General features: G+C 41.9%; 1 protein-coding gene across 2 annotated transcripts; it reads left to right on the top strand.

Annotated features, from left to right (window-relative positions):
• Positions 1-9,114: 9,114 nt before the first annotated feature.
• Positions 9,115-17,503, top strand: XYLT2 (xylosyltransferase 2). 2 transcript variants are annotated; one of them, XM_073587964.1, is made up of 11 exons: positions 9,115-9,379; positions 9,766-9,994; positions 10,729-10,904; positions 11,484-11,686; positions 11,778-11,858; positions 13,389-13,605; positions 13,693-13,869; positions 14,302-14,564; positions 15,405-15,585; positions 15,845-16,178; positions 16,427-17,503. In XM_073587964.1, the coding sequence occupies exons 1-11, from the start codon at positions 9,254-9,256 to the stop codon at positions 16,747-16,749; spliced, it is 2,310 nt and encodes a 769-aa protein (XP_073444065.1). In that variant the 5' UTR covers positions 9,115-9,253; the 3' UTR covers positions 16,750-17,503. The 2 variants fall into 2 exon arrangements, with proteins under 2 accessions (XP_073444065.1, XP_073444064.1); XM_073587963.1 differs by having other exon boundaries at positions 9,580-9,994.
• The last annotated feature ends 885 nt before the right edge of the window (positions 17,504-18,388 follow it).

Here is an 18,388-nt window from a genome sequence, read left to right as displayed (position 1 = left end):
GATTAACCTGATCGCTAAATAGCGTAGCGAGAAAAAAAGTCAAAATGCCAGAATTACTTTTTTTGGTCAATAACGGGCAATCAAAAGATTGCATCTGCACCAAAATGGTATAATTAAAAATGTCAGCTCAGCACGCAAAAAAGCCATTATCAAACCCCAGATCACAAAAAATGGAGACGCTACGAGTCTCAGAAAATGGCTCAATTTTTTTAAAACAAAGTTTGGAATTTTTTTTCACCACTTAGATAAAAAACCTAGACATGTTTGGTGTCTATGAACTCGCAATGACCTGGAGAATCATAACGGCATTTAGTATTTAATGAACATGGTGAAAAAGCAAAAAACAAAAGCAAGTGGGGATTGCACTTTTTTTTGCAATGTTGCTGCACTTGGAATTTTTTTCCCATTTTCGAGTAGACAACAACATAGTAAAATCAATGGTGTTGCTCAAAAGTAGAACTCGTCCCACAAAAAACAAGCCCTCACATGGCCATTTTGGCGGAAAAGTAAAAAAGGTATGGCTCTGGGAAGAAGGGGAGCAAAAATGTAAAATGTAAAACCAAAAATACCTTTGGTTGTTAAGGAGTTCTGTTTTCCTGGATTTTTTCTGCTATGTAGAACTCCTCTGGTTTTGGTCACATAATTCGAAGGGATATTTTATGTGTTTTTCCATTGTATACTATGTAAATAAAAACCTCAATTTGCAGATATATTGTTTTAACGTACAAACAGTTACATCAAGTATACCACAATAATCTGGTGTGAAACAGGCCTAAATGGGCTTTGTGCAAACAACATCTTTTTTAGGTGGATTCTGACGTGGAAACCACCTGAAAAAAAAAAACCTACCTATCAGAAAATGCACAAAAGATTGAACATAAGCATTTCTATGTAAAAATAACTTTCTGTGCATATGAATGTCTTTTAACTATTTCAGGTTTCTAAAAATGACAAGCAGTTGCATGAAGTGACATGTCGATTCTTCTGCTCGATACTTCACAATGCAAGATAATGGGAAAGCATGAAGACAACTGGAAGACAACCACATTTTTTGTAGCGTTTTGCCATTATTTTTGAATAAAAAACGCCAGTTTGTTTCTTCAATATTCAGTGGAGCAAAAAAAAATTACCGGAAAACAACAATGAAAAAGACATTATAAAAACATGAAAAATGGGAAAACCCTCCAAAAACACTCAAGCGTTCAAAATCATAGGAAAAATGTTCAGGAAATGACTGAAATAAAAGACACTTCAGGAAAAAAAAAGTCACAATTTCCTATTTTTTTTCTTCTGCTTGCACCCAACTGTGGTTGATAAAAAGACAGTAAGACATTCACATGTAGGGTTTAATAGACATTGTGCCTATTGGCACTGGCTCTACCAGGGCTTGTGTGACGTTGCTATGTCACGAGATCCTTGGAGCCAGTCAGCAGAAGGAGTGTTTCTTGGCTTTTGGAGCGCACTTATTGTTTGAATAGATTGTTTGGAGAGCCCCTGAGGTTCCATAGCCATGGAATGATTCCTCCCTTTCTTCTTGCTTTAATCTTGATGCAGTGTTTGTGCTTGTAATAGATAACCTGTAAACTTACCTCTCTTATCATGTTTGGTATTGTGTTGAGAAAACTAATGTTTGTGGTGAGTTTTCTTCCAAGCATCTTGACAATGGAGATAAAGAATGTCTCATATTTACTTTACCCCAAATCAGCAAAAGCAACTACGGTAATCTTGTATTTATTCGTAGGAGTAGAAAAAAAGAGCTACAGTATGTGACATCATTGTAGAGTAGATGCTAGAACTTCAGTGCTGACTATTTCGAATAGATAATGAGGTATTTCATTATAAAACATTCACATACATGAGAGTTGAGACAATTCATTCAAGTGGAATTGAATTCTACTCGAATTTTGCAAAAATCTGCATTTGCTCGGCGCAAATTCACCAAAATGGCAGCCATCTGTGGCCACCATCTTGCTGAACATTCATAGAATCATAGAATCGTAGAGTTGGAAGGGACCTCCTGGGCCATCTGGTCCAACCCCCTGCTCAAAGCAGGATTCGCTAAATCATCCCAGTCAGATGTCTGTCCAGCCTCTGTTTGAAGACTTCCATTGAAGGAGAACTCACCACTTCTCGTGGCAGCCTGTTCCACTCATTGATCACTCTAACTGTCAAAAAGTTTTTTCTAATATCTAATCTGTGTCTCCTCCCATTCAGTTTCATCCCATTGCTTCTAGTCTTTCCTTGTGCAAATGAGAATAAAGTTGATCCTTCTACAATGTGACAGCCCTTTAGATATTTGTAGACAGCTATTAAGTCTCCTCTCAGTCTTCTCTTTTGCAAACTAAACATTCCCAAATCCTGCAACCTTTCCTCATAAGACAGGGTTTGCAGACCGGTCACCATTCTGGTCGCTCTTTTCTGAACTTGCTCCAGTTTGTTGATGTCTTTTTTAAAATGTGGTGCCCAAAACTGGACACAATATTCCAGATGAGGTCTGACCAAAGAGGAGTAGAGGGAAATAATGACTTCACGTGATCTAGACTGTATGCTTCTGTTAATACATCCTAGAATTGCATTTGCCTTTTTTGCTGCTGCATCACACTGTTGACTCATATTCAGTCTGTGATCTATTAGTATACCCAAGTCTTTTTCACATGTGCTGTCACTTAGCCCTATTCCTCCCATTCTATATATGCTTTTTCCATTTTTATTGCCCAGATGTAGTACTTTGCATTTCTCCCTGTTAAAAACCATTCTGTTAGTTGCTGCCCACTTCTCCAGTTTATTTAAATCTTTTTGAATCCTCTCTCTCTCTTCTCTAGTATTAGCTATCCCTCCTAGCTTTGTGTCATCAGCAAATTTAATCAGTTTACCCTCAATTCCTTCATCTAAATCGTTGATAAAGATGTTGAACAATACAGGGCCCAGGACAGAGCCCTGTGGTACCCCACTTGAGACATTCTTCCAACTGGATGTGCAGCCATTTACGACCACTCTTTGGGTCCGATCACTAAGCCAGTTATGAATCCACCTAACAGTTGCCTTGTCCATTCCATACTTAATCATTTTTTCAATAAGGATTGTATGAGAGAGGGCTATAAAAAGGTTAAAAAGTTTAAAAAAAAGAAAAGTATGCTCACCTCTCTGCTCGCCCCTGCTGCGAGCAGACGAACACTGGGCTGAAAATGCGACGTGCCAAAGACCCAGATAACAGGGAAAGGACATTGAAAGCTGCCAGAAAGTTGAACAGAACGAGAGTGGCACTGGCTCTCCCGGGGCTTGCGTGAATGTCACGCGATCCTTGGAGCCAATCAGCAGAAGGAGTGCTTCTTGGCTTTTGGATCGCAAAGATTGAATAGATTATTTGGAGAGCCCCTGAGGTGCCAGAACAGCAGAAAACTCCCTTGAGTGATCCAATTTTGAAAACTTCACTACTCAAGGAATATGGAAATCATCTAGGGGTGTAGTGCGCATTTTGAACCCACATGGGCTTCACAGAATTTTATAACATTGGACCCTGGAAATATAATTTTTGAGGAAAAATGTAATTTTTACTAGCTGCAAATTTTAGGTTTTATAGGTAAAAATAGACCCCACAATTTGTTACACAATTTTTCCTGAAAGCAGTGATGCCTCATATGTCCTCAAAAACTACTGTTTGGCCACATGTCAGGACTGAGAAGAGAGGAGCGCTATTTGGGTTTTAGAGCACAGATTTTGCTGCAATAGTTTGCGGGCTCCTAAGGTGCCGGAACAACAGAAAATCGGAGAAATTGACCCCATTTTAGAAACTACACCTCTCAATGAATTAATCTTAGCTGCAATGACTATTTTGGACCCACAGATGTTATCAATCTGCAACATCGATACCATGCTTTATTCTGAAGTATTGCAGAAATGCCTGTTTAGTGCCAATACATTGTGCCCAACTTGTCCTTCTGGAGATGCACACCCCATAAATTGGAAAATGAGCTCTCCCCACTACCCCAAGGCCTAACATGAACTGTAACTGTGGTCTAGGCACACTGTGGAGCTGAGAAGGGAGAGGGGCCTTTGGATTTTGGATTCACTTGATTTTATAGGGGAAGTGTGGTCGGGAGGGTGATTAAAGATGTTTCTCTTCTCTGAAGCATTTGTCCCACCTTTAACATGGAAACATCCTATAATTCCATTGACCGATGACGGACCTGTGTGGGGAACTTTTTTGGCTAAATAAGTTAAAGTTTATTAGTAACATTTTGGGACATAAAGCAATTTTTTGATCGCTTTCAGTTTAAGTCGGGGATTGCATTTATACTGTGATCTGTACTGAGCATTTATATCACTGTTTCTGTCTAAATCCCCCAAAAAACGATTTGGACAAAACCACCAACAGAAATATTCACTATAATGAGGTAGATGAAGTCACTTTGGCCTCCGTTTGACATCTGTTATGGTGGTGTCCTGTGATTTTAGGCACGCACACAACTGTGGTCGATAAAAAGACAGTAAGACACCTAAAAAGTCAAATACTACTAGAACAATCCAAAGTGTCTCAAAGTGCCTCATTATAGTGAGTAGTTCTGTTGGAGATTTCATCTGGCTCATGTTTTTAAGAGATTTACACAGAAACCCCCAGGTAAGTGCTCAGCCTAGAGCACAGGATAAATGTGATCCTGAGCCTTTTTCTGTTTTTGGGGAGGCAGAATGAAGTTCAAGAATTGTTTTTTTTTGTTTTTTTTACACCGTTCACTGTGCGGTATAAGTGATAAGTGCTCTATTCTTAGATCAATGTGACTACAGCGTTACCAAGTTTATATTGATTTTTTACGTTTTCCTACTTTTACACACAAAAAGACATTTAGAAAAAAATAGTTTTCTCATCACCATATTCTGAGAGCTATAACTTTTTTTTCTTTTTGTCTACAAACAAAGCTAAATAAGAGCTTTTTTCTTGAAGGATGAGTTTATATTTTTAAAATAGTTTTTAATCAAATTGTGTGCAGATTTTTAAGAGACTAAAGCAAAAAAACAGCAAATCAGATATTGTTTTTATTTTTTTTCCCACTATTCATTGTGCAGTAAAGTGATAATATAGTTTTTTTTTCTTGATGTCAGTATGCTTATTGCAATACCCGATTTATATTGCTTTTTATGCTGTTACTTTTGTACACATTAATAACAATACTTTACAAAATTAATTTAGTTTTGATTGCCGAAAGCTGTAGTTTTATTTTTATTTCTTTGAAAACAGAACCATATGAGTTTTTCTTTGCAGAACAAGTCGAAGCTTTTAATCATGCCAATATTTGTGCATACAATTTTTTTACTTTTTCATTCTTTTTTTGCGTGTCAGTATGATAAAAAAGCTACATTTTTGGTGTGTTTCTATTTCTTTCTAACAATGTTCACTGTACGAATAAATAACATGACAGTTTTCTTAAATTTTTGTGCTTTATGTTATCGTTTTTTTTACACTTTGACAGATGTTATTGTTTTTTTTTCTTTTTTACTTCATCCCTTTCTGAGACTTGAGTATTTTTTTTACTTAGATCATTGGCCTCATACACTGCAATACTCATGTATTACAGTGCATGAGACCTGTCAGTTTCATATTGAAACAACAGCGCCTAACAGGCCATTGAATGACTACAAAGCAGAGATTTTCAATGCTGTTACACAGATTATATTAGAAAGTTGTATATTATTATTCAGTGAAATCCCCTATTTTTTTAAATTGTAATGGAACTATCGGACTCAGTACTGCTGCTAATAACTGATTGTAGGGGTCATTTTTTGGGAAATACAAATAAATTAAAGCATTGATATAGTTATATGTATTACAAATACATATTTAGATAATTTTATGCAGGCAACTTCTTTTGTAATGAAATTACCTACTTGCAGCCTCCACTAGGAGGAGCTATTTGCTTATGTATTATACTTATGTAGTAACCTTGTGATGGCAATTGCAGGTAGGCAGAATTGGTATCATTTGAAGCAGATTCCTATTTAATTTACATGAAGGGTTGTGTGATACATAAAATTACTTGTGTCTGTTGCTAAAGCCTGACAATTTTTGTAACTTGATTCATTTGAACATTGCTTACTCTTCTCCCTATACGACTGATCCCTATACCTGTTTTTGAACTTTACTCCCTGTGAAGTTTTGTTTCCGTTGCAGTTACTTCTCCGCAGTTTCTATCTCTCCACCTGATATCATGATGGGGTAGCGCTGCAGATACTTACCTCATATTGTGTCGCCGTCGTCCTCTGATATGTAGAATCTATCGCAATGATAGAAACAGGGAGACGCGACTGCAGCTTGCTTCTTTTCTTTCTTTCATTCTTTCTCTTTCCTTCTCTGAAACAGGATGTCATCAAGGGTCGGTAATATAAGCAGGGTGAGTTACAGCAGTGCCACCCCACAGCTTGTGTCACCGCTCCGCACTTTTGCCGTTCTCTGCCATTTTTCCTCAGCTTTGACAAAATGGGAGGGGCTGGGACAAGACGGGTGTGTGGCAACCACTGCCCGTCAAACTCACGACAATTGGCGACATTTGCTACTAAACAAATTTTACTCCAGCAGGGACTAGAGTAGGATTTGTGGGATGGCGCACGCAGAAGTGCACGCGGGGGAGTACATGGAAATCATAGGGTCCCGTAGCAGAGGTTTTATTTGGGCCCCCCTAGCGAAAAAAAAAAGTATATTACGCACAGTATGATGACCAAAACAAAATATGATCCCCAACTATGACCTTCACACAGCCCTCCATGCTGTATAATGGGCCTACATACAGTATAATGGCCCCCCCTACGCTGTATAATGGCCTTCACTAGCCCTCCAATCAGCATAATGGCTCCCACACAGCCCTACACACAGTAGGATGGACTCCACAAAAACCTTCACAATGTATAATTGCTTGCATACAGTATAATGACCCTCACAGAGCCAACCATAAAGTATAAAGGCTCCCATGTAACCCTCTCAATATTATATTAGCCCCCACATAGCCCTCCAAATATTATAATGACCACCTCCATATAGTATTATGCCCTCCCCTTAGTCCTCCATATAGTATAATGCACTCCCCATAGTCCTCCCTATAGTATAATGCACTCTCCATAGTCCTCCATATAGTATAATGCGCTCCCTATAGTCCTTCATATAGTATAATGCATTACCCCAGTCCTCCATATAGTATAACGCACTCCCTATAGTATAATGCACTCCCCATAGTCCTCTATTTAACATAATGCACTCCTCATAGTCTTCCATATAATTCACTCCCCATACTTCTTCATATAGTTTAATCCACTCTGCATAATCCTCCATACAGTATTATGGCCACCACAATAAAAAAAAAATACAATACTCACCTCTCCTGACGCTCCCTCTTTCATCATTACTTTCAACTGTATCGGCATCATCACTGTTGGCTGAAGTAACATTTTTGGTGGTACCACTGACCCGCAGGAACAAGGAGCCACTACAAAAAGGTAAATTGTGTATGGTGTACACATTGGGCAGCTACTGAGCCCACTTAAGTTACTAAAAAAAAATGATGTTACTACTGTACTGTGATTAATGTTTCCTTCTGAGCTGACTGGCCGAGACGGTTTGTGTAGCACTCCCCATGACGTATTTAGTACACAGATTGTAACATCATTGCCCTCTTCTGTCAGTATCTCAGTTAATGAGGGGTCATCCCCCTGATGAAGGCAGTGTTCAGCCGCCGAAACGCGTTGTGTGTTTAGCATAATAAAGGTCTGTATATTTACATTTTGCCCTCATCTATATGCCCAGCGATCCGCTTGACCGCAGTTTTTTCTTTTATCACCAATAGAATGGAGCGCCAGTGCACATGCTTGATGGGGGCTCAAATTTATTCCCTATGGGGCTACTGTGGGTGCTGGGCTCGGCTTTTCCCAGCAGCCCCACAGAGAATGAATGGAGCAGCAGTCGGGCATCTGACTTGCAGCTCCACTTTGTAACAGAGAGAAGTCCCCTATTCTGCCGATCATTGTGGGTCTCAGAGGTCGGACACTCATCAGTCAGCTGTGAGAAGGTGATAGCGTTTTACTGGGCAACCCCTCCAAAAATATATGTACGAGTGTTACTGTACGTCCTGCGCTGGGGTGACAGCGTGTGGAGCAGGCTCAGGAGCGGAGTTCAATCCACACACGGCTGATGTAACCAATTATCAGTAAGGGTTTCACTACATGTGCCATAGTGCATAGGGTGAGTGATCGCGGGTGCCACATCTAGGATGGCACAGTATTTGGACATAGTGCATAGGGTGAGTGATCGCGGGTGCCACATCTAGGATGGCACAGTATTTGGACATAGTGCATAGGGTGAGTGATCGCGGGTGCCACATCTAGGATGGCACAGTATTTGGACATAGTGCATAGGGTGAGTGATCGCGGGTGCCACATCTAGGATGGCACAGTATTTGGACATAGTGCATAGGGTGAGTGATCGCGGGTGCCACATCTAGGATGGCACAGTATTTGGACATTTACCATCTGCTGACGACCATATTTTCGGTCCAAGGACGATCCGTGAAAAACACTGCATCTCACTTGGCCCAATGTTATTCTATGGGGCCGCGAAGATGTCTGATTTTTTTTTCCTCAGAGCCGGTCAAGGGAAAAAATAAAATAAAACGCAGCACGCTCGATTTGCATCCGATATTTGGATCGCACTCGGCCATGCAAGCCGATGAGTGTGTGGAAATTATCGGACTGCACTCGGATGAGATCGTAATAAAATAATTAATGAAAATTAATAAGATTAATTAATCTTTAAAAAATGAAGATTAAAAAAAATAATAACATTTACAGCGTTAGGAAGGAGAGGAGGAAAACAAATGGCACAAAAATGACAAACTGTCCAGAAGTGAAGGGGTTAAGGCTTCCACCAATGAACCACAACACAAGTGGTCTTATTGGGGGTCTAATGTGATACTGAGCCTCGTTACAGCAGTGCAGGGCTGGAGACCACCACTAGAAACAACTGCCACGTGGTTTATGCCCACTGGTTGTCAGGCAACCAAAGACGCCACGTCGAATGTCCGCTGGCGCACCGGAAGTCGAGTTGTTAGAATGATGACGTTTCCCCGTGCGACTGACGCCGGCGGCCATTTTCCTTTTGGGCAGCTCCTATAGGCAGCAGTGCTCGGCGCGCCAGGGCTGAGTTATGTGGTGGTGGAGGCGCACTGCAGGGGATCTCCCGGAGCACGGCTGCCGCTAGCTCACTGCTGCTGGAGACATGGCTGCCAGGGTGCTGAAGCTGGGGCGTCGGTACAAGTACTTGGCGGCTGCCGCCCTGGCTCTGCTGCTGCTACAAGGCCTGGTGGTGTGGAGCTTCAGCGGACTGGACGAGGATGGAGAGATTGTAAGGGCTGCTCTGAGGTTGTGTGTGGCTGCTGCCCTGACAGGGGCTCCAACAGGAGGATGGGGGGCAGCCATAGGGTGGGTGATAGCGGGTGCCACATCTAGGATGGCACAGTGTTTGGCGCACTGTGTCGCGCTGACTCTTCTTGTGCCGTTGTCGCCCGCCTTCCTCCTTTGCTGTGATGACTTTTTGTATTCCAGAATGCCCCTCAGAAGAGGAGTAGAAGCCCCGATAAGGCGGAACGCTCCAAGGACCCTGACAGTTCCGCAGGGCGCAGATCTTGGAGATCGAGAATAAAGGGAGGGAGAGCGGGCAATGAGGTAGCCAGAGTGGCAAAAGAGGCTAATGCAAAGTCCAAGCTGAGCACCCGTCTCCATGTCGCGCAGGAAACGTGGGCCAATCTGACCAGAGACGGGGACACGGGGAGCGTAGAAGGACCTCATCACACCGACCATGGCTTCACCCGCAAATGTGATATCAAAGGAAAAGATGCCTTGTCTGCACTGGCAAGAGCACCTACCCAAAAGTGCCAGCAGGAGATTGCCAACTTGGTGTGTTTACATCAGCAGGGACGGCTCATGCCAAAGAGCTTGCCACGTTACTGCCACGTAACAGGTAGCGCGCCTTCATCTTATATGTCTGTACTAAGGTGTTATTTACTGGCCTGTCTTGGTTGCCCCTGGGTATTCCGACACCCCGCACATTTCTGATTGATGGCTCTCGTGTGGTGCTGCTGATTCCTGTTGTACCACAGGCTTGTTAGTATGTGCCTATTGTGGCCTGTTCCGGGCAGGTGGCGTTATGTGTTATCTTCTTTGGTAGAGGTGGTGGCAGAACCAGGACAGTCATCAAGTTGAGGCGTTTTGAGTTAGAGTAAGATAAACTAAAGCTTTTTTTCCCCCTCCTTATGGCCTCCTCTACCTTGAACCTGTAGGCCAAGTCCTTAAAGGGGTTGTCCATTGGGAGGAAAAAAAAATGTAAAAGGCTCAAGTGGCATAAATCATGTATCAGATCCATGCTGGTTTCTAGTTCCTGACTCAACACCAAACACTCAACACATCAATTATTTTGGATCTTCCGGGCGATTGTCGGGGTGGCAGTGTAATACGTGGCCAATCTATAGAATAGCTGAGCGTGTAACACATAAAAGGAAGGAGACCACCATTGCAAGATCTGCTGCTTGTTAGGGCAATTTTTGTGTTTTTTTTTTTTTTTTTCCTTATCATCGTGCAAGGCAATAATGTCATGAAGGTAAATGTTGTCCCAGTGGTGTTGATGTGATCCAATGTTTGTTTGCCCTTTCTGTCCATAATTAATAAGCATTATCCTCTGGTTGCTTTCTGTCGCAGGTAAACTGGCATCCGGTTTGCAATGGGAAGAAAACGATATTGTAGCTCCAGTCCACAGGAAACCTCTGCGTCTGGTCTTCATGCTTGTGGTACATGGGAGAGCTGTACGGCAGCTGAAACGCCTTATTAAAGCTATATACCACAAAGACCACTTTTACTACATCCACGTGGATCAGGTAAGGGACAGTTACCACTGCCGTAATAGGCGTACATATGCTGAAGAATAAGGCAATCAGGTGACTGTCCGTGTTTCCGGATGCAAGAAAACAGATCAGTTAGCCGTGGTCGACATCCGTGCGTTATCCATTTTTAATGGCGCGCCGTATATTAAATAACCGATACTGATCAGAGAGAAAGGCATTGAGTTTGCTGGAAAAGACGCATAAATTCTATGGATCTCTGTGCTGAGAACCTGTCACAGGTTTTACAATACCATCTGCATCCATTGTTACATAGATCTTAGCCCTGATGAGAGGAGGGTGTACTGACTTTGAGACTGGTATAGTTTGGATGTTAGCAAGCAGTTTGTTTCCTGCTAGAACTGGAGCGAACACTTTAAGAAAGAGATTATTCAGCTAGTCTGACTTGGAGTTCCAAAGCTAGTACACCAGCCTCACCAGGTCTAAGAGAGCTATTTAATAATGCATGATGTCTTTAGTCTAAAATCTGGTGACAGATTCACGATCTAATAGATTAGAAATGTGCCCCTCGATCGCGTCTAATGTTTCTTTTTCCTCTTTTTCTTGCCTGTACAGCGTTCCAATTACTTGCACAATGAAATGGTTCAAATAGCACAACAATACACAAATATTCGTGTCACTCCGTGGCGCATGATCACAATCTGGGGTGGTGCCAGCCTGCTCACCATGTATTTACGTAGCATGCAGGATCTGCTAGAGATGACCGACTGGCCATGGGACTTCTTCATCAACCTGAGTGCTGCGGACTACCCCACCAGGTGAATAAAATATGTTGTGCTTGTTTTTTGCCCTTTACATTAGTGATAAAAGGATTTGATTTATCATCAGTGTTGTTTTTTTTTTGCATAGGACCAATCAGGAGCTGGTTTACTTCTTATCGAAATACAAAGACAAGAACTTTCTTAAATCTCATGGCCGTGATAATGCTCGGTAAGGATATGTGTGTGCTTGTGATACTTTAACGTTTTTACTTTTTTTTTTTTTTTTTTCATTTTATGCACCAGAACATCTGTAAATTCAATAATGGAGGAATTGTATTGAAATCATTTCCCTACCTACATAACTACTATCTCGGTGCTGTTCTTCACCTGTATCTATCAGACATATACAGCATGTCCTGTAAACGTCCAACCCATTTAACCCTTTTCCGACGTTGGGCTTAAATTTACGCTGAAGTCAGACTCCCTCCCTTTGATGTAGGCTCCAGCGGTGAGCCCACTTCTTTCCAGGGACATGTCAGCTGTTTTGAACAGCTGACATGTGCCCAGAATAGCCGCAGTTGGAATCCCGATCCACCCGCGGCTATTAACCCAACAAATGCCACTGTCAAACGCTGACAGCGCCATTTAATTTGCTCTTTCGGCCATTGGGCCGGAAATCTGACAACTGGTGACCCCCGTGACTGCGGGGTCACCGGTGGGTTGGCATGACAACCAGAGGTCTCCCTCTATGATTGTCACTGCCGGCTTGCTGTTAGTGCCACACGGTGGTTGGCGCTCATAGCAAGTGAGTAATTTACTACATAGAGACAATCTGATCATCGCCTGTATGTAGCACAGCCGATTGGGTTATGGCAGCTTCTAATCTCCCATGGATGAAGCATGCCAAAAGTAGAAAAAAGTTTTTAAAAATATATAAAAGTTAAAATCACCCCCCTTTCGCCACATTCAAAATAAAACAATAAAAACAAAGTCAAACGTACGCATATTTGGAATCGCCCGATCTATCAATAAAAAGAAAAGGATTAACCTGATCGCTAAACAGCATAGCGGGAAAAAAAAATCAAAATGCCAGAATTATGTTTTGGTTTTTTTGGTTGCCGCGACATTGCATTAAAATGCAGTAACGGGCGATCAAAAGAACGTGTCTACACCAAAATGGAATCATTAAAAAATCGGCGCACAAAAAGTAAGCCCTCACCCAACCCGAGATCACAAAAAATGGAGACGCTACGGGTATTGGAAAATGGCGCAATTTTCAAAAAATTTTAAACAAAGTTTGGAATTTTTTTTTCACCACTTAAATAAAAAAGAATCTAGACATGTTTGGTGTCTATGAACTCGTAATGACCTGGAGAATCATAATGGCAGGTCAGGTTTCAGCATTTGGTGAACCTAGTTAAAAAAAAAAAAAAAAAAGTGGGATTGCACTTTTTTTTTTTTTTTTTTAATTTCTCTGCACTTGGAATTTTTTCCCATTTTCTAGTACATGACATGGTAAAACCAATTGTGTCATTCAACAGTACAACTCGTCCTGCAAAAAAACAAGCCCTCACATGGCCATTTTGACCAAAAACTAAAAAAGTTATGGCTCTGGGAAGTAGGGGAGCAAAAAATGAAAATGCAAAACCAAAAATAGCTCTGGTCGTTAAGGGGTTAAGCAGCGTCCAGTGTTTCCAATTGATGAGTGTCCCTGTCTTGTACAAGATGCCTAAAACAAGATTTTCTTTCCTTATTCTAGGTTCATTAAGAAGCAAGGGATAGATCGTCTTTTCCATGAATGTGATTCTCACATGTGGCGTCTTGGCGAGCGGGAGGTTCCCGAGGGCATTGTGGTGGATGGTGGCTCGGATTGGTTTGTCCTGACTCGCCCGTTTGTGAAATACGTGATTTATACTCAGGATGTCCTCGTGTCCGAGCTCCGGCGTTTCTACAAGTACACTTTGCTCCCCGCCGAGGTCAGAGACTAGTCACACGCATCCCTGAGTCTGGGGAACATACTGTGTCGTCAATGTTCTCACTGCTGAACGTCTTTCTCTTTTCAGTCATTTTTTCACACCGTCCTGGAGAACAGTCAAGATTGCGATACGTTTGTGGATAATAACTTGCGAGTGACAAACTGGAACAGGAAACTGGGCTGCCGCTGCCAGTATAAGCACATTGTGGACTGGTGCGGCTGCTCCCCTAATGACTTCAAACCACCTGACATTGCACGACTAAAGGTAACCTTCCCCTGTCCAGTCATAAGAGCATCTCTAGATTAAGGGCTTGTTCAGATGAGTGACACTTCTGGCAATGTTTTCAGTAAAGACCCTTGGGTGTGGTTTTGGTTTTTTTTTTTGTCATCCTTCTGCTTGCACTGTTTTGTGGCAGGTTTTTCCACTCTCCGTCCACCTCTTCCATTGCTTGTGCATAGATAACATCAAGCCCCATCCAATGTTTTATCAAGTGCTGTGCCTACAATAGTAATTGGGCAATATTGGCCACTTTCGGCAGTGTGTCCTGACCAAATTTGGGGGTGTAGTGATCCTTCTTCTGTCTTTTTTTTTTTTTTTTTTTTTCTCATTTTTTTCCTGTATTTGGTTTCATGTTCTTACTTGGCCCGTACTCCCAACTACCAAATTCATCATCCTTTTTTTTTTTGTTTGTTTTAGCAAGTTTCCAGGCCGACATTCTTTGCTAGAAAATTTGAGTCATCTGTGAATCAAGAGGCTATGGATATTCTGGACGCTCATGTATTTGGAGACCCAGATCCAGGAACCCCAAATCTGAAAGCCTACTGGGAAAATGTCTATCACTACACAGAAGGACAAGAAGGTGTCACTGATGTCACCATGACTGCGTACATGTCATTTACACGATTATCATTGAGTAAACTTCGGAAACCTGAGAAAGAGAGCAAAAAGTCAGCCTGCAGGTAGCCAAAGACTGAGTCTTTAAGAATTTTACTGTAACCCTGCCATATTATCTCCCCGTCTAGTTGTATTTAGCGTACAAACAGTTCATATACACTCAAAGTGCTAAGTTCTACCTTTTAAAATTATAGATCTAGGGGCAATGAGAGGTCAATCTGTTAGTGTAGAGGTTCCCTTCTAAAGAGGAAGACGTCGCCTTGTTGCTGGCAGATGGGCTTACACAATTTGATGAAAATGTGCCCTAGGGTCCTTACATGTACAAGCACAGTCTATATAGCAGTGATGCAGTTATTACCGTAATTCGTAGAGTTGAAAGGAGTCTGCCAGTAGATTCACCAACAATGGGCAGCAAGAATCGGCACCTGGCAGTGCAATTGCAACCAGGTATGATTTGTTCTGGCTTCTTCCTGCCCTGCTCCAGGTGATTGACAGGATTCTACCTATTTTTGTGCATAGGGAGAGAATGGTCAATCAAGTAGAGGGCAGAGATAAAGCCAGGGACCTGCCTTGGACTAGTCAGCCGAGACACATAACTGACTTTTAAATGTATAATTTTATCTTAAACACTGCAGCTTTTCATAGTAAATCGTACCCAGCTCCAATTGTGCAGCCGCAATCCGTTTAATGCTGCCCATGGTTTGCATTGATGGGGAATTAAGAGCGCACCAATGGGGACAGTGATAAGAAACGATAGCAGTATATTTTAGCTCTCTGACCATGGTTACATTTATTTGTGTGCATGTTAATGCTAGAAGTTATTCTTCCCTTTCAGTTGTAAACATTGATGTTGGATTTAAAATTTCTAGCACCGAAACCTCAACTTCTCTCTCCTCCCCGTGTAGCTTTTCTGCAGATGACTTCCCATCAAGCGTCGAAGTTTATTTTCACTATGATCGCTTCCAAGGTTATTTGGTGACCCAAAGAGTCCGTCCAAGTGAGACTCTGGAATTCTGGATGATGCCACGAGGCAGCCTGAGGATAGTTGACAAGATTGGAGCATTTAGTCGTATCCAAAATTTGGAGGTAATGTGTAAAAGATTTCATTACAAGGACCAATTCCACTTCGAATACATCTGAATTGTAATTCTGACCATAGACAAATGTTAAATTCGTCTTGCAAAAAAAAAAACCCCAGCATATAAATCCTTCATACCTTCTCATTGACAGAAATGCATTTTGGTTGTTGGAATGCAAGTATGAAATCAATAAAAAATAAAAAAATCTTTTTATTAGAGGCCCACCTGTTAAATAAAATATAACTATTTTTTTTTTTTATTTCTAGGTGGGCACTGAATGGGATGCCAAGGAGCGAATTTTTCGTAATTTTGGTGGTCTTATTGGACCCATGGATGAGCCTGTTGCTGTGCAGAGTTGGACGCACGGAGTCAATGTTACTGTTACGGTGGTCTGGATTGATCCTACCTACGTAATAGCCGCTTCATATGACATTTCAGTTGATTCTGAGGCAGATTTCACGCAATACAAGCCCCCTTTAACACGTCCCCTTCGTCCTGGAGTGTGGCACGTTCGTCTGTTGCATTTGTGGGAATTGTTGGCTGAAGTAAAATTTTTGGTGGTACCACTGACCCACAGGAACAAGGAGCCACTACAAAACGGTAATTGTGTATGGTGTACACATCGGGCAGCTACTGATCCCACTTAAGTTACTCAAAAAAAATATTACCACTGTACTGTGATTAATGCTTCCTTCTGAGCTGACTGGCCGAGACGGTTTGTGTAGCACTCCCCATGACGTATTTAGTAACATGATTGCCCTCCTTCTGTCAGTATCTCATTTAATGGGGGGTCAGGGGTATAAGAGGTCTGAATATATGTATATATCTAATGATCTCTGTACTTTTAGGTGACACGTGGTTACATGCTGGCCCATCTCATGGACAGTACATGGAGCAGGATTTTCAGGCTTTGAGTGGAATCCTTGGTCTCCCTTCACGAGCTGAGATTGAACAGGAGGCTGTCAAAAAATCTGACCTTATGGGCCAGGATTTGGAAAAATGGACAGACACCAGTTTAAGTGATTTCTGGTCTGTCGGAGGAATTTGCACCAAGACTGCCTCTACGTTGTGTCCATCACTTCCAGGCTGTTCTGATACGCATTGGAGTTCTTTATCACCTGACCCGAAATCTGAATTGGGTCCTGTCAGACCCGACGGCCGCCTGAGGTAGCAGGAAATAATGGCAAATGGACTCATACCTACAACAAAAGACACTCATTCTGTATATGGCACAATGCTTGACTTGTGCTTTACAGATCTGATCACCACACATCGGAGTGAGAAGATATTTGCTGTCTCGCTCTACTTCCAAGTGCGTGGCACTTTCTTGAGTGAGGATCCAGTGAATGTGCCCTTGGTTCCACTTCAACTCTCATTTAACTTACATGATCTGCAAAGTGTGCCAAGCTGGTCCAGCATTTCCAATGGGTGCCAAATGTGTTCTGGCCATGGACTTACCTGCTGCTACAAGACTAGCCCTGAATTGACCAAATACCACATGGGTAGACACTACTATTCCTGCAGGGGCTGGTTCCTCTGGTGGATGACTATTTCTGTACTGTGGATGGATCACGTGTACAAACGTGCCGACTTGTTACAAATGACTTTATTAATGATGATGACATCACTGACTGCGCTTGAGTTTTTTTCAGTAGTACGGTAATAGTACTGTCTGCTACCACTGAATTGGCTATGGATCCATCCCTTATCATACTGATGGCAGACGTAGTGATGCTAGAATAAGTGGCAAATTTAAAATAAAAAGTTTACCAAAGGTTGCCTGTGCAGTGCAGCTTGCTGTGTAAATGTGTGGGGCTGGCGCCACAGGATAGTGTACCCTCAATCATTCTTGTGACGCATTGAAGCACTTTATTAATGTGATTTTTATGGAGTGAGATCTGTCTTAATAAATGATGTTATCACTACATTTGTCACTAATATGTGTTACTTAAGTGTACTGACCAGGTCTATTTTCTCTGACACAAACAGAAGAGATTTATATTTGTACCATCTGCATATAGCTTGGTTCACAATGCTATCAAAATTATGATTCTAGGCTATTCACATTTTCAATAAAAGTACATAAAACTTTTGCATAATATTAAAAAAGGCAAAATACACAGACACATGAAAAAAGGCAGGTGAGCCGAGTAGTAAGATGTACAAAAGGAATCACTTCAAAAGACCCAAGTCAAGCAAGTCAAAATAGAGCTTAGTAAATACTGACAGTAAGGTCACGGCAGACCAAACATCAACCTGATCAGTAACTGACAACATAAATACTATACCAAGAATGTAGAGGGCTCACCCAGCAAATACCTGACTTGTATTTCGCAACAACCCCAGATGAAGCTGTTGTGAAACGCATGTTAAGTGTTAGGCCTCTTTCACACTTCAGTTTTTTGCATCAGTCAAAATCCGCCAAAAGGACGGATGGCGGATCCGTTTTAGTACTGATGGCAACGGATGGCACCCGTCCGTTTTTTTGACGGATCCGACAAATGATGAATTTTAAAGGAATCGCAGCCTGGAAAAGGAGAGAGAGAGATGGAAAAGGAGAGAGAGAGAGAGAGATGGAAAAGGAGAGAGAGAGAGAGAGAGAATTTTTTTTTGTCCAGCACCCAGAAAGAATTTCGGGTTAAATGAGTGTCTGGAGGATCCGCCACAGAAAAAAAACGTTGCAAGCTCCGTTTTGAAATCTTTGAGGATGGTGACGGACAGGAACTTTTGGCGGATCCGCAAAAAAAACGGATGCAACGGACGCCAATCCGTCACAATCCGCCAATAATGGAAGTCAATGGGGAAAAAAA

The sequence above is a fragment of the Dendrobates tinctorius genome, unplaced genomic scaffold (assembly GCF_039654945.1).
Source record: "Dendrobates tinctorius isolate UK_male_01 unplaced genomic scaffold, ASM3965494v1 ptg000103l, whole genome shotgun sequence".
Classification (NCBI taxonomy): domain Eukaryota; kingdom Metazoa; phylum Chordata; class Amphibia; order Anura; family Dendrobatidae; genus Dendrobates; species Dendrobates tinctorius.
Note: the sequence above shows the minus strand (reverse complement) of the source record. Positions and strands in the feature narration are given on the sequence as shown.